Here is a 15,891-nt window from a genome sequence, read left to right as displayed (position 1 = left end):
AATTCTATGTGTCTCCCCCCCCACACACACACACCATGGGCTTGCCATTGAAACTATTGACAAGCACGCCATCACACACACTAGGATTTAAGAGCTGCCATTCTGTATATCACCAGGCTCACCCACTTCCTCTCAGTTAGTTGCTAACGAATATGGGCAACATGCAGGTGAACAGTATCTTCTTTTTAAGTGGCATGGACTTCTGTAAGCAGAATGGGACCCCTCCCTTTCCCTTCTTCGCCTTGCAGTATCCAATCTGCTCTGGAGGGTCCCCCAACCAAAGGCCTGTTGTGGAGTATACCCCAAGGGGAGGAGCAGAGGAAGTGGAAGACCTATCATGCAAGCAGGCTTCCAATCACGTAGCATCAGATATAACCCAATAGTTATACAACCAGTTAGTGGCCATGCTGGGGATTATTTCTAAATAGGGAACTTGATTTATAGCAGTGATTTTAAATTAATTTATCTTTTCTTCTTTTTGATTTAAATCATGATGGACTCATTCAGAGTTGTCAATTTTTATTTTAACACTGATACATAGAGTTTGCAATCCATTTTGTTAATATTCCTAAAACTAGGTGCAGATATTCAGTTGTGCTCCCACCAAACAACTCCTCCTAGTGATGACATATGATGTAAAGTTTTATAGCATTCCTTCAGATTTTTTCTCCTATAAGTATCCCAGGCTACATTCTAAAAGTTAGAGCCTAGATAGCTCAGTTGGTGAGAGCATGGTGCTGATAACACCAAGGTTGCAGGTTTGATCCCCATATGGGACAGCTGCATATTCCTGCATTGCAGGGGGTTAAACTAGATGATCCTCAGGGTCCCTTCCAACTCTATGTTCCTATGATCTATACGTTATTTTAATCTCTGCAGACTGATTTTTCATGCCTTTTTGTCATTGTTCTTGGTATCCAGGTCTGTTGTGATTCTGTGAATTTGTTGTGCCATTTGCTTTTTTGTCATCTTGTGATCATAAAGATTTGTAAGAAGATGAGCTCAAATGGTAAACTCCATAGCAGCACTTTTAAACACCTCTCCCCTCTAATAAATATTTTTAGCTCTAGCCTTTTTGCAGTAAATCAGGCAATCCATGTACCATAGTTCTTAATTCAAAAGAACTTGCTGGTGTGAAATCTGAAAGTAAAAGACAACTGAAATCTTTCTGATCCATCTAGTTTATGCTTTTTCTCTATAATGGCCTCAAAAAGCAAAATCTCTTTATTACTATACTTTAGTCACCACTGCTTTACTTCCTAAATGTTAAACAGTATTTGGTTTTTTATGTTTTCTCTCAATATTTCCGTTATTTTAATAGGGAACTGAAGTTAGATTAACCAGGTGGTAATTGCCAGGATCACCCTTTCCTTTTTGAAGGTTGGTAGTATATTTTGGTTCCCCCCTTTCTAGTACACATCCAGTTCTCCATCACTTTTTAGTAGTTTTGTGAATTCATTAACCAATTCCCTTACACCATAGAAATGTGCCATGAGAATCCACAGACTTGCTGATTATTCATTATTCCTAAACATGTTATCTTTTCATTAGAAGCTATGGCTGCAATCCACTTACACTAGGAAAAGAATTGCTTAATCGGAAGATAACTGCTGATTCAGTGTTGTGGATTGTGTCCTATTTCTCTCTTCATAACTGACCAACTCAACCCATTTTTCTTATTTTTGAAGAGAGTTCTGTGCAAGAAAGCATTTCAACCATTTTAGAAAAACCTGTTCCTTCCACATTTCTCATTTGTATATTAACTGTTGCTGGATCTACAATAGTTTCAATATTCTATCGTCCTGGCTGTGCCAATACCTTTCTGCAATATACTTTCTTCCTTTTTCCTTTTGCAACTTTATAATACTGTTGTAATAATAACATTTATTCAATTTATGTTTCAAGTTTAGGATATTTCTCCTAGTTTATTTAGGGATGCAGATGACACAAATCTCTGGATGGTTAACCATGGTTAATTTAGGATTGAAATTTCCATACTGCCTTTCAATAGAAATTTCTAGGGCAATTAAATTGCAGGTAAAACCAATCAAACTAAAATGACAGCAAGCTCTTAAAAATAAGATTTGTTTAAAAGTCATAGGGCTAAACATATCTTTAAAGTCCAGGAAAAATGCAAAGATGTTTGTCTTGCATCAAAGTACAATAAGGAGGCATCAGGCAGACTTCTCTGAGAAGAGCATTCCTTAATTTGGGGGTCACCTTGCTTTATAGATGATGGGCACCAACAGATAGCCTTTCACAGAAGATCTAACCTATAAGTAGGAACTAATGAAGATAGGCAGCTCTCCCAATTATCTGGTCCTAAGCCATAAGGCCTTTTGAGGTTAAAAAATAGAATCACTTTTGACTTTTGCACGGAAGCTGACTGGGAGCCCATGGGAGCAGCATAGCACCAGTGTGATATGATCATAACACTCAGTCTCGGTTAATTCAGTATATGGCTATGACAATACCAACTGCAGATTCTCTGCCGTCATCAGAGGCAGCCACACATAGAAGTGCCATAGCTCCGCCTTGCATATCCCAGTTTCAGTCCCCAGCATCTCCAGGTAGGACTGGGAGAGAATCCTCTCTGAAACATGGAGAGCTGCTGCCAGTCAGTGTAGAGAAGAACTAGATGAACCAGCAAGTCTGACTCAGAAGACAGCTTCCTGTTTTCCTAGGACACATTGCACAAGTCCAACTTGGAGGTTAACGAAGTAAGAACCACTGAGGCTAGGCTCTCTGTCAAGGTTTCCAGCTGCTGCACCAACCTAAACTGGTAAAAAGTACTACGTTCTACAGGAGTAACCTGTACATCCAGAGACAAAATAAGAGATTAGGTGTATGAGTATTCTCTCTTCCAACATTTTATTTCTCCTTGCTAGTCTTAACTGTGGTTAAGTGTCACACTGACAACAACGTTTGTGTGATTGGCAGCAGTGTTGGTGTGATTAACAGTCAAGTATGATTTAAAGGTGGTGTGACAAAGAGTTTAGTGCGTCCAACTAGGACCAGGGAGACTGAGGTTCAAATACCCACTTGGCCATGAGTTTTATGGAGTGATTTGGGTGATCTTGGAACAGTCACTATCTTTCTGCCTAACCTACTTCTTGTGGTAATAAAATGGGAGGAAAAATATGCATGCTGCCATGAACTCCTGAACAAAAATTGGAACATAAATGTAATCAATCAATATAAATAATAATCAGGGTTCACTCTTAACTATGATGTAAGGTAGTTTAAGGTAGCAGTTCCTGCTAAGGCTGAGGAAAATGCCTCCTGTTTATGACTCCATTCACAGATCATTTTGGGAAGAGGGGTTAACTTACAGTGGCAGCAGATGGCAAACGTTTATCCTTTTCCCCTTTTCTTACACAGGCTTTAAAGTTGTACTTTCATGGTCGCTGCCACAGACAGCAACAAAAATGCAACTTTAAAGCCAATATAAAATGAGAGAGAGAAACTGCCGCTGCTCATAGCATGCTTGAATCAGCCACCATAAATATTTCTCCTATTGGCCGTTATTAGCAGCTATGTCAACATGATCCTTAACTATCGGTAAAGTTGGCAGGGGGAGATTTGTAAGTGAGACGGTAGCAGCTGGCTGGACAGAGTGTGCAGTCTCACCACCTGTCTCCATTCTCTTAACTGTGGTTAATAGAGCAATAGCATTATCTCTGCAATAGCCTTAGGAGTTCACAACTCAGCTATGACCATTGTGTCTCAATACATGTGATAATTTATCGAGTTCTTGTTTCTCCTTTTTTCATTTTCCTTTAAGAATAACTGTTTCTGCAGAACCCTTTGTACATTTTTCTGTGCATCTTCTTACTCTCTGTTTTTCTATATTATGAACAACACTCAATCATATTTTTTTGCATACAACCATTTGGTGGACACTGTGGGGGATTTAGTTAATTTTCGTGATGAACATGCTGTTCTTTGTTTGATAACACTCGATCACACTAGTTTTAATTTCCCCTCTTTATCTTTCTGAGTAGCACACTTCAGAAGACCACTGTAAAATCCACTGCTTCTTCCCTAACCATTTCATCCCACAGGTATTCTGTGCCATCATCCTACCTAAATAATACCCACTTGACAGCATTCCAGTCATAGAAACCACTTCCTAAGTTATAGTTACTCTACTTTGGTCATAACATCATCTTGGCCATACAAATGTATTCTTAGATTAATGTTTAATTACTCCTATTTCTTTAAAAACCGTTGGATAACTAAATAACCTTGTACTAAAATTTATCAGGCATTTGCCAAAAAAAATCAATATGTGTAATGTTATTGATCTTCAATGTTGCCTCTTGATTTAGATAAATAGTTGTGTTTCAGTATTGTAAATAGGAACTCAAAATCTCTGTTAATTTGTATAATTTGGGGGGGGGCAGATAAAATCAGATTTTTTTAAAAAATGAAACTGTTTCAAATTGATTTTTGTATCAGTTATATGACAAATAAAGAAAAGCACTGGAATTTAAGTATGTGTCTAACTTGCATTTAGTGTATGGCTATTGTTGTACGGAAATAACATTTTAAATGGCTTAGACCTCATATCTGTATAAATAAAGGCAATGTTTTAATAAGGTAAAGCCTTTTAAAATTAGTTGGTTAGGTTTTTCTGACAGGGTGCTTCAGGAGTAGGCTCCTGGTCTGACATTTTATTTTGGCTGTGCAGTTGATATTTTATTCTAAGGAGGAATAGGTAATTCTAATACATTAAGAAGATTGCTTGGGGCAAATTTACACAATACTAGAGTTTAGATTTAAAAAAACAAAAACTAGAGCATACCTTATTTGGGCATATATCAGTGGCCTGGCCTGACAGCCCTTTAAATATATTATTTTCATTTATTTTAACTCTTAATTATTGAAATGTGCTGGTAGTGACTTGCGAGGTGGTATGACTGGTAGTATATCACCACCTGCAGAGAGCAATTGCTAAGGAACACAGAGGAATCATGGTTTGCTGGCCCAAACTTCATTGGCCAGCATATTACTGCTAAACGGCCGGCAGCATCAGCCCAGTAGCTCCAGCAGCAGCACGTAACTCACACCAGTAAAAGCATGAAGCCATTTCTCCCTCTATCACCATTCCATGATAGTGGCCATATATTGCCTGCTAAGTCACTTTGATCCATACTACCTTGCCAAGTGCTACTGAAACACTTTTTTTATTATCCTTAAATGTGAATTGTTTATATTTGTGTTTCTCAGTATTTGTCTCTTGTGGAAAATATACATTGCTTACACATCACACATACTCGCAGTACTGAAACACTTTTTTTATTATCCTTAAATGTGAATTGTTTATATTTGTGTTTCTCAGTATTTGTCTCTTGTGGAAAATATACATTGCTTACACATCACACATACTCGCAGTACTACTCATTGTCATCTCATTTTCTCCCATAGGACATTTAAAAGAGAATTACTACTAAGCTTTGTTTGTTATTGTTGAGATCAATTATTATTTCTGCCCTTTTTGTTAAATTCCATAAAGAACAAAACCCTTATCATTCAAATTTGCACAAGGCAAGAGACTGAAAAGCTACGAGGAGTCAAGAATGCATGCTAGTGGCATGGGATACAGAACAGCATCTTGTTCCACTGTGTGATCTGAGCAGTCCAGGGCCACACAAGAGGAGTCCACTTCGCAACTCCTCTCCACACCTAGGTTAACCCAATTTCATGAGGGCTGAAACTGATGCAGAGAGGAGGGTGCAGTGTGGATTCCTTCTGTCTGATCCCTGGTTTATAACATTACCTGGCAGCAAAAAGTAAGAGCACTTCAGAGGCTTCCATACTGCAGAGGTAACTTGTGTACCAGTCCTAAAGTGTCAATAGCCTATGTTTTTCTTAAATTGCAATCTAATACTATGTGAGCTTATTGCAGGTTGGTCTACGCTAGATACGCTGCAGTTCGTCAGGCACAGTGTCAATTCCATAGGAGTTGTCAGGAGCAGTGTTATCCCCTGACACATTGTTCCTGTTAACTTTCTGTAGCCGTCTTTCTTTGGCTTCAGCAAAACCGGAAACACGATAAATGATAAGTAGGATTTTTGGAAGAAGTGCACCTAGAAGATGGGTAATGAAAAATCAAGTTAGTCACACATAGGAAATCGCACAACAACATGAAGATGCTACTATTAATGCATGTTGTCTGCTTTATTGCTTCTCCAGGAAGCAATAGGATGGAACTTTCCATTAAAATAATCCAAGCTCAAGATATACTAATCATAAATAAATTCAAATCATTTTCATATTAGTTCAAAATTGACCCCATTTCTATAATTGTAATCCTATCGTACTGGAATAATCACAAAGCATTCATCTGTATTTGAAGTTAAGCACAGCCACTTACTGTAAGCTGCTATTTCAAAGCAATTTCTCCCTCTCTTTTAAAGATACATGCAAATAGAACATTTTGGATATCCTTTTCTAAAGGTTCCAGAGCGTATACATCTGTTGTTACATAACAAGGCATTTCTTGGTTTGTCACTTTCAAATTCTTGATTGTTTGCATCTGTCTCAAGAAACACAGAAGTGTCCCTTCAGTGGTGAAGTCAAACCATTGGAGAATCACAGTTATCAGCAGAGACCGGTAACTTCTGACTGCTGCCTCCCTAGTAGCTAATATATGATGTTTCTTTAAAAGAAAGGTTCTTGCTCCAATGCTTTTTCAGTGCAGCCATAGTGGCGTTGAACGTTTTGAACAGTGCTTTAAGAAGCAAGCTGGAACTTTAATCTGAATGATGAAAAATACTTTGGCCATGATTTCATCTTAAGTACTTTACTGGAATGAGGCTGAAGTACAGTGAACTGCATTCAGAATGAACCACCGTGTAACAGCAAACATTTTTCAGAGTGTCAGTTATTAATGAGTAGCTTGGTCCAGACATAAAATATACTTGCCCAATCTGTCTCTCGTTCTATAAAGAATTCTGGAGATAATGGCCTTTAAGCATTCCCAAATTGCACCGATGAAAGAGGCACGCAGGAGGACGTGCCGGCTCTGTCCTCTCCACCTCTGATGTGGGAAGGTCTGAAAGGGAGTTTGTAAGTCCATTTGGCTGAATGAGGTTACAGCCTTTGCCACAGTCAGGAACTCTGTACAGTGGGAGTGCCTGGTGGCCTGATTACAAGGGCACAACTGGAGCAAGGGCACCAGGGCCCATACATGCAATGAGCTTTCATTTTTTGTAAAAAGTAAGTCTCTAACCCCCCTAGACAGAAAGCTTTGAAGCAAAATTTCATCTTTAGCAAAAGTTAAAGAAAAGAGAAGTGGAAAAGAACCAAGGGCATGCATGTGTACACACACACCATACACATTCTTGTCTAGCTAGATAGAAGTGTGTAATTTTTTTCATTTCTGTTTTGCTGAGCTTGAATGACTCGTTTTATTCATGGAAAATAGGGTAGATTTTGTGATAGGGTAGTGGCTATGGGAAGCCCCCATTTCAAATATTTCCATAGCCATGAATACAAGTGACCTTAGGCAAGCCTCTATCTTTGTTCCAGTCTTCTATCATGTGACGATTAAGAAATAATAATGCATGTGAAATGTTTGAACGCTCAGGAAGAGTCCTATTTAAATACTATTTTGATTTTTCTGGTTATTTTACAATGAATGCAACCTCGCTGCAAAATCTTACACATCTTGTTTTGCCCTCAGTGAGTCGTCTTCCTTTCTTTTCAAAACTGCTTAAATTCAGAGAATAAAATTGTAAGATTCTGAGCATAATAAAATAGTAAACTATTACAGAAAATGCTGCTTTAAGTTATTTGAGGCAACTTCATTATGAGATGCAGATTTAAAAAATACTCTTTTTGCTTTTGTGTGTTAACTTTAGCCCTTAGTCTCATTTATCTGAATAGTAGGAAGACTGTATAATAATCTCACTTTATGTTGTACTGATTACCTGATTCAAATGCCCTGTTCAAAATTGTAATCCATGTCCGTCTTTCATTATGGACAGGTTTTGTGTATTTCCATGTTAGCATTGTTCAATATCAGCAAAATCAAACGAGACAGTTTAACTGCTATGTACTCTGGTGTAGTCCCCACTAATTTCAGGATATAAAAATTATCCGTGCACTTGGTGATCCAACAGAAAAAAATCTTGTTTCAATCCTCTTCCTGAATTCTAAGAAAGATTGCAATATTTGCATGCAACATTTAATATGTTTGAGCCTGTTTCCAACATATATGATACTTGGCATAATGCCCATTTAAAACGTGTGCTTGCTGTATTTTCCTGCAATATTCTTTCTGCTTCATGAAGCTGCATCTTCTATAGCATCTTACCCAGATTTAACCAATGTAGTGCCTTCCATATGTTCCTGGACCTTGGCTCCCATCAATCATTGGCCATGCTGACTGAGGCCAATAATTGTATTTCAACAATATGTGGAAGGCACTGCATTGGCAATCCGAGGGACTCTTATCAAAGAGGATTCAGTGCTATGTTACACAAGGCATGTTACTAGGAATTGTTAGAAGTATTGGCTTTGAATGTGCACCTGTACAAATGAGGCCAATTATTCCATTTACAAGATCCTGCAACCTCCAGTGTGTTAAATAAATGCAGTCCAAAGTAGTTTTCCAAGAAGGATTGAATGAAACACCTTTTCTTTAAACACATCAGGAACAGAAATGCTTGTGCTGCTGTCTTTGTTTTATGCAGCATTAATGTTGCTTATCTACTGGTTAAAAGATTCTCATGCGTTAACGCTGCTATCCAAAGCAAATTCAAACCAAAAGTAAGCTGTATGGTCTGCACAAAAAAATAAATGCAATTTTTAGTTGGGAAAAGTTAGTATCATTTACAGATTATTTTCTTCAAGAGAAACGAGGACTCTGGCTCTCGCATACAGCAAATGATAGTAATAATGCATACTGTCACTTTCCTGGGTTGCACTAAGATGAGCATGCCCTATATGTTAAACTGACAAAGAAAAATTACTAACAACTCTTTTCTTTCTCTTCACACCCCATTCCTCTTTTGCCTATATCCTTACATATCTCTCTCTCTCTCTCTCTCTCCATCTCTCTCTCTTTCTTTCTTTCTTTCTTTCTTTCTTTCTTTCTTTCTTCCTCTCTCTCTGTGCATATGCTTTGTATATTATTTTGGCACCCTTCAATACTTCAGTGTGATCAAGATCAGTGCATTCAGAGCACTAAATTCGTTTTGCAGGCTGCTGCCACACCGCTTCTCCAGAGTGAGCCCAGCATAAGTAGTGAAGAGCTACCTTTACCAGGAAAGACCTCTATCAGTGCTCCCTGTGCCACATTAACACTAGGGCAGCCAACACCACCCTCCTCCATGCCAAATCTCACATCAGAAACAGGTTTGACAGACATGATACCATTAAAAGACGACTCTGAAAGTCATCAGTTTCTTACTCCTGAGGAAGCTCCATCACCACCTGGAATGTTGCCAATTGGGAGTCCTATGATTCACAGCCGTACCATGCATATCCTCAGCCTAGCCAGCCAGGACTCGTTGCACGAAGACTCAGTACGTGGCCTTGTGAAACTCAGCTCAGTCTGAGCAACTTTCAATATGATGGTGATTATATAGCCCTTATATGCTAACAACAGAAACTTGCCGAGCCACCTTCAGACTCTGTAACATGCATAAGCCACTGAAACTTTGCTAGGTCTTCTTAAAAGGACAAATTATTTTTGTGCAGTGAAGAAGCTATGGCATTTCTTTAATAGCCAATTTATGGCTTGGATTTGATGTGACATTGTCAAAATAACAGAAATGTACATTAACCTTGTTTGGTGACTAATAGTATCCAGCAGCTTGGAATCCTGGTACTTTGAATTTGATTATGATAATACTTTAAAAGATATTACTGGAAGTTAGCATCATATTCCATGTTTTATGAAGTTCTCATGTAATGTTGCCTTTGAGGCCATGCCGGCCACCCTTTTCATGTTATTACTCTACTAATATTTGAAACAAAAAAAATCGCCATTCAGTTAATACAAAACCAATAAATACTGCAATTGTGGATTTGCATGCCACGCTACAGTGTATGTTACAGTAGTGTTGGTATTGAGAGAAAGTGCTGCTTTATTATTTGTGAGTTTTGAAGTACTGTTTCATATAAAAGGCAGTGCAACAAACCAATGGACAATTTTTTTTTTTAATCAGTCAAAGTTGTTATAAATAAATGAACTGGTGGTACTTCAAACGTGGAGGACTACCATTTTTTGCATATCATTTCACTTTGAGTGTCTAATATAAGATACTGTGTTGTGCCATTGATTTCTCTCTACCATCACCGTTAGATAAAATGGCACCCTCTGTTCCTTTAAATATCTGTATAGTTATACCCATACAGTGCGGACGACAACAACAGCTCCATATGGATCGTGAGTTACTTTTCCTCATGATAATGCAATTAAGAAGATCAAAGGAGTATATAAAGTCCAATTATGAATGGTTTTTAGTATTGTGTGTGGTTTTGAAAATAGGCAGTTAATTTTAGGACAAACCATGCCTACAACTAATCTGAGTGTCAAAATAACTTGAAGTTAATGAGTTGCATCTAAAAGCCCTCTTCCATTATCTGGTTCTCACAAACAGAAGGGGTGTGCTATTAACAAGTACCCCCTGAAAATCTGATGTGGAGGGTTGAGAGACCCTCTGGAACAGCATAGGGTGGAGGCTGCAGGTATTAGGGGTAACTGGCAAAGGTCACCTTCCTCTCCTTCCATTTTCAGGACTTCTGCTAGTTGGGATATCTGTTGTATTCATGGAATGGCACCTTTGGATCCGATCTAATATCTTATTTAGGACCCATACCAATGGTGCCCAGAGAGATCTTCCAAGTAAGAGATTTGCAAGGTAAGGGTGCCCCAGGGTTCTAAACTTTCGGAAGAGGAAGAGATAAATTACTGGAACATAAGTTACATGTGATCCATAGCTGCCATCTAGTCATGTGTATTTTCAACTATATTCTATTTTTAATTTAAAATTGACATATTTATGAGACATAATTATTTGTTTTTATTTGAGGTTAGGACAAATTAGTTATGATTTAAAGAAAAAAAAACCTGCTCGGGGATAGCCAACAAGAACATTAACGGTGATCATTCAAATGCTATGTATTGTTGCATCTTGCCTTGCTTTTAAGATGCTAGGACCTGCAATAATCTTTTCTCAGGACAAAATTTCGTGCAAAGTATTTTTTAAAAAATTCAAGCTTCACTGCAGGCAACTACTTTTGAAAACAAGGATCATGAAGACATGGATTTGTTGCATCTCTGAGACATGGAAAAATACAGTTTAAAAGAAAACAAAAGCACAATGTTTTGATTGGAATAAGGCCATCTCTCTTGTAGAAGTGCCAGACGACATACTGGCAAGAAGCTTCACACTGTGTACAATTTTATAAAAGATATTATTTTTCACTTAAAAGTGATAAAACGTTCACCTTGTTTGCATGTATAGTAAATATCTAGAGGGGGGGATTATATCCATAGGTTCCTTGCTTTTTCTGTTTTGCAGAAAGCTATGCATGATCTGCAGTTATCTGGTTGTGAGCCATTCAAATGTTTACAAGCTTTCATATAAAGGGATATTGTCTCTTTTCCTGTCTGACCTCATAGGATTTATTTAAAATCCTGCATACATTATTTCCTTTAGCACAGGCTTATTCCAAAGAAAAAACAACTTTGAGATGCATTCTCTTGACTTATTGTTTGATTACTGTACTAGAAGGAGCTATAAGAAGAATTTAAACAACTATAAGCACCAATATAACAGCAGTGAACACATTGATTTAGGGAAACGTTTTCAGTGGAAGTGGGTGAGGTTGATTGCCTTTGTAAATCTCAGTCTCCATACAACACCTCAGAGGCAATAATCCTAAATCAGATTTTAAGTTTGTGAGCTAATAATGTTATGTCATGTGCTAGGAATACACAATTACACAATACACTCTAGAAAGTTGGGATACTTCAATTTCTTGCTATCCTTCCTCTCTGCCAGAAGGATTCTGATTTTCCTACAAAACAAACAAAGTTTAGGGCAGGAGGAGAACTCCCTTCTTTTTTTTTGTTGTTCATTACATTGAAATAGGTTTGGCAACATTTCTGACGACAGAAGGAAAGTATCACATGGACACTTATTTTGTGAAGTTCATTTCTTTAAAAAACCCACCAGTATTGAATTATTTCAGTGTACCTGAATATTTTGCTCCTTCTGCAGATGCCAGAACATGAAGCCTACATTCCCCACAGTGCGGAAAATAAACAATGATAAATATTTTACTCTGCCATTATGACTTCACAGCTGTGGCGCTTACACAAAGGAGTAGAAATGTTTAAAAATTCATCTGCTTACATTTTCACAGAAATACTTTGGGGTTCTTTTTCAGTAGCAGCATTTGGATACCTTTGCTATATTGGAAATAGCATCACATGTCACTTAAGTCCACAATATGGTTCTGGTAGTATTTTTTACTGAGGGGGGGGGCATGAGAATGCCGCCATGCTGTTGTTTTTAAGTGTCTCTTATGTAAAGCTTTAAAATTCTGCACTGCCACATTAGAATACTTTGGTTTTCTTAGAGCTTGAGGGAAAGAAAATGCTCGATGACAGAAAAAGTACTGTGAATACCTATTTTAGAATGAATTTATTATTTCTGTTTGCATTGTTGTACAGTAATTTTTTGCTGTTTATAATATTTTTTGACTTTGTGTTGAAGAATAAAAAGTACAGCATTTTTAAGCATTCCCTTCTGTTTTAAGATTTTTCATTCCCCTTGGTGTTAAATCTCTTCTTGCTCTCCACCAGCCCTAGTACATCTGTTTATTTTCGTTACCATGACATTTTAGAACTTTTACTGTTGCGATGTGATGACATCTGCTGGAAAACAATGGAACTGAGCATATACTTCTTTTAATTGCAGTTCTTCATTAATGGTATACAGTAGCTTTAGAAGTAGAGCAGTTACAATTTCCAACAGATTGACCTCTCATGGTCTGTTTTACCACCAGTGAAATAGTTTTAATATTTTCAGCACAATCCTGGACAGCTTTACTCAGAAGTAAGCCCCACTAAGTCCACTGAGACTTCCTCTGAAATCCATGTACCTAGGATAGGAGTGAGTTAAAACCAAACACATTTTACCACTTTATTTAACCAGTTCGATCTGTTTTTGTTAGGTTCAAGAGGCCTGGTCATGTTGAAGATAGACATCAGCTGTATGAAGTGATGTTTCTAATCTAAGGAATATGCTGGATTTACCCCCCCCCTATTTTCCTAGTAAATAAAATAGTGAATGTTCTTCATTGGCACTATCTGTGTACAATATATTCTTATGCGGATACTGGTTGCGTACAACTCAAGGTCTGAATGGCTGTGTTGTGCAAAAACAATATCGTTTAAAAAGTAGGGGCCTTTTATTCCCTGATGTAGTCAACCTTTAGGGTAGAACTTCATATTGCATGCATGTACACTTACTATTAGCCCAGTGGCTGCTTTTCCCAACTAAAATCATCCAGGGGCGACGGAAGAATTGGAGCAGAGAAATGGCTGGGTGGCAGGGTTCTTTAACCCTTTCCCCACTTGGCACTTTCCCATCCTACCCTCCCCCCACAACTACTTTCTGTCCACATGCTTCCAAACTTGTGTAAAGATATATGTAGAAATGGAAGTTATATAAACATACTGTAATAAACAATTTTTACTCCCAGGGAGTAAGTAAACTCAAAACAATATGTCAGTCACCTGACGTCATATGATGCTAGGTGCAGAGATCTGTTATCTCTGATCTAAATGCCAAGATCTTGGCTTAGCATTTGATTGATTTCATGTGACGTCACTAACAAGTTGCCCCACCTACCTATCAAAAATGGCTGCAAGGGGTAAGTCAGTTCTGGATCCAGCCCTCAGGTTCCCCAGCCCTGTATTACAGGTTTCTTGGGCAAAAGACAGCTGAGGACCAAAGACACCAATGGGACCAAAAAAACCCCCCAAACTTCTGTTAATGTGGCATATGACAGTGTTAAAGAACCCTTTGCCCTTCTTGATTCTGATTGGATAGGAATATCTCAGCCTCATTCAATTTAAAAAAGATGGCTCTTGTTAAAAATAGTTGCCAACCCAGGCACTAAGCTGAAAATTCAGGCAGGGAGAAAGCTGTGAGAGAGCAGCAGCAGTGCCTGTGTTCAGGCAGCCAGGGCTTCTGCACCATTGCACAAAATAAATAAAATGACTGTAGGGAAGTATTTGTAGGAATCGTAAGGCCAGCTGAAAAACCAAAGTTAAACTAACATTTTTCAAAATGAGGAAAGCCAATAGGATTCCATTCCCAAGCAAACTGTTGCTGCAGATATTTGATGGCTCTTGCTCACATCTCTTGGAGCAGCCAGAGTTCTGGTGCTAGCCTTGCCAGGGCAACTATGCTGGACACTGGCTTGCTTGTTGTCGTTCTAAATACCATTTTTGTTTTCTTCAGTTGCAACTGAACTGTCAACAATGCTTCAAGTATTCTTTTGTGTGTCGATTTAAATGCCACTACTGCATTTCTGTTTCTGTGACTCCAGGGAAATTACATCACATGGTCAGTTAAGCTTTGCGTTAAAGTAAACAGGAAATACTAGTCACTGTTTGGGATCTGATTGAGCCATGTATGACTATTGTGTGTTGCAAAAATAATTTAGTTTGCTGGTGAAGTGGGGGAAGACAAACAACCCTCACCCAGACAATGAACTTATTAAAATTAATCCACAAGGTTAGGTTTCTGGTACTGAGTAATAAAATAGCATCAAAATGCTACACATTAAATATTTGCAGCAATTAATAATAAATATGTAGAAAAATAAATGGGTTATAATTTAAAATTGATAACATTTAAGTCAGTTTTTATTTTAATTTGCTTTCTAGTGCTCCCAAAGGTTTTGCAAATATAATTTCCTGAAAGTGTTGCTGTAGTTTCAAGAATACAGAGACATACCCATACTTGCTGACCTGATATGTGCTAGTTACTGTATTCAAGTAAACCTCATATTTCAGAAGAAAAAGGAATGATTTTTAAGATCCCATGGCAGCAACTGACTCAGAAAATAATTATTTGTCATCTCATGATGGCCCCACTGAATGAATAAAGGCTATACAGCTGTAATGACTGGTGGATTATGACTTAAATCCTGATATTGCAAATACACATCTAGTGGATTCCTGGTGGGCAAATGAAGGAAATGAGAAACGTTGATCATGGATTGTCCCAAACCCCTTGTCAGAATGTACTGAAACCTTACAATAAAGACAAAACAAAAACAGAGTGTGTTCCTTTTGGACTGCTTGCTATCAGACCATTAGTGAAGGAGGTTGTATGTCATATTAAGTCCATGGTAATGTTATTCCTATACTCTCTATGTCCGTTTAGATAATTTAGTTTAGAAACAGGAGGAAATGCAGTAGCCTGACTCCTTTGTGAATCATATTATGTGATATTAGAACTCAGACCTCTTGCTCCATGGACTAATGACCTAATTCAATTAACAACAACAACAACAACACTTTCAGTTTAACATAGTAGGTAAAGGGCTTTCCATGTTCACTCAAACTCCAGAATGACAGGAAATTACAGCTGTTAATGGCCACATCATTAACAGACATGTCATTTAAACAATATGGATGTAGTATGGTATCTTTTGCCATAACTGGTTCAGGCTTCACCACTACTTTGGAACTGGATGATGGAAAGTGGCAAAGGAGTGGATCCACATCACAGATATGTCTGTTCACTGGACTAGGCATATGGAATCTGTGTAACTGAAGCTGCTATTGCACACAACAAGTACCAAACTGGCAAGCAATATTATCATCAAAGAATGATCAGAGTTGTAAGG

The 15,891-nt window shown here is 37.9% G+C and overlaps 1 protein-coding gene across 4 annotated transcripts in view; it reads left to right on the top strand.

Annotated features, from left to right (window-relative positions):
* ZDHHC14 (zDHHC palmitoyltransferase 14) overlaps positions 1-12,766 on the top strand; it is a 65,045-nt gene extending 52,279 nt beyond the window's left edge. For 2 of the 4 annotated variants that reach the window (XM_079971889.1, XM_079971888.1), the window contains exon 9: positions 9,168-12,766. In XM_079971889.1, the coding sequence (XP_079828015.1) occupies positions 9,168-9,569 (402 nt within the window). In that variant the 3' untranslated portion in view covers positions 9,570-12,766. The remainder of the gene's footprint in view (positions 1-9,167) is intronic. The other 2 variants (XM_079971891.1, XM_079971890.1) reach the window with 1 other exon arrangement.
* Positions 12,767-15,891: the final 3,125 nt, after the last annotated feature.

Source organism: Podarcis cretensis, assembly GCF_951804945.1.
Source record: "Podarcis cretensis genome assembly, chromosome: 3".
Classification (NCBI taxonomy): Eukaryota; Metazoa; Chordata; class Lepidosauria; order Squamata; family Lacertidae; genus Podarcis; species Podarcis cretensis.
This window is presented reverse-complemented; position numbering and strand designations above follow the sequence as displayed.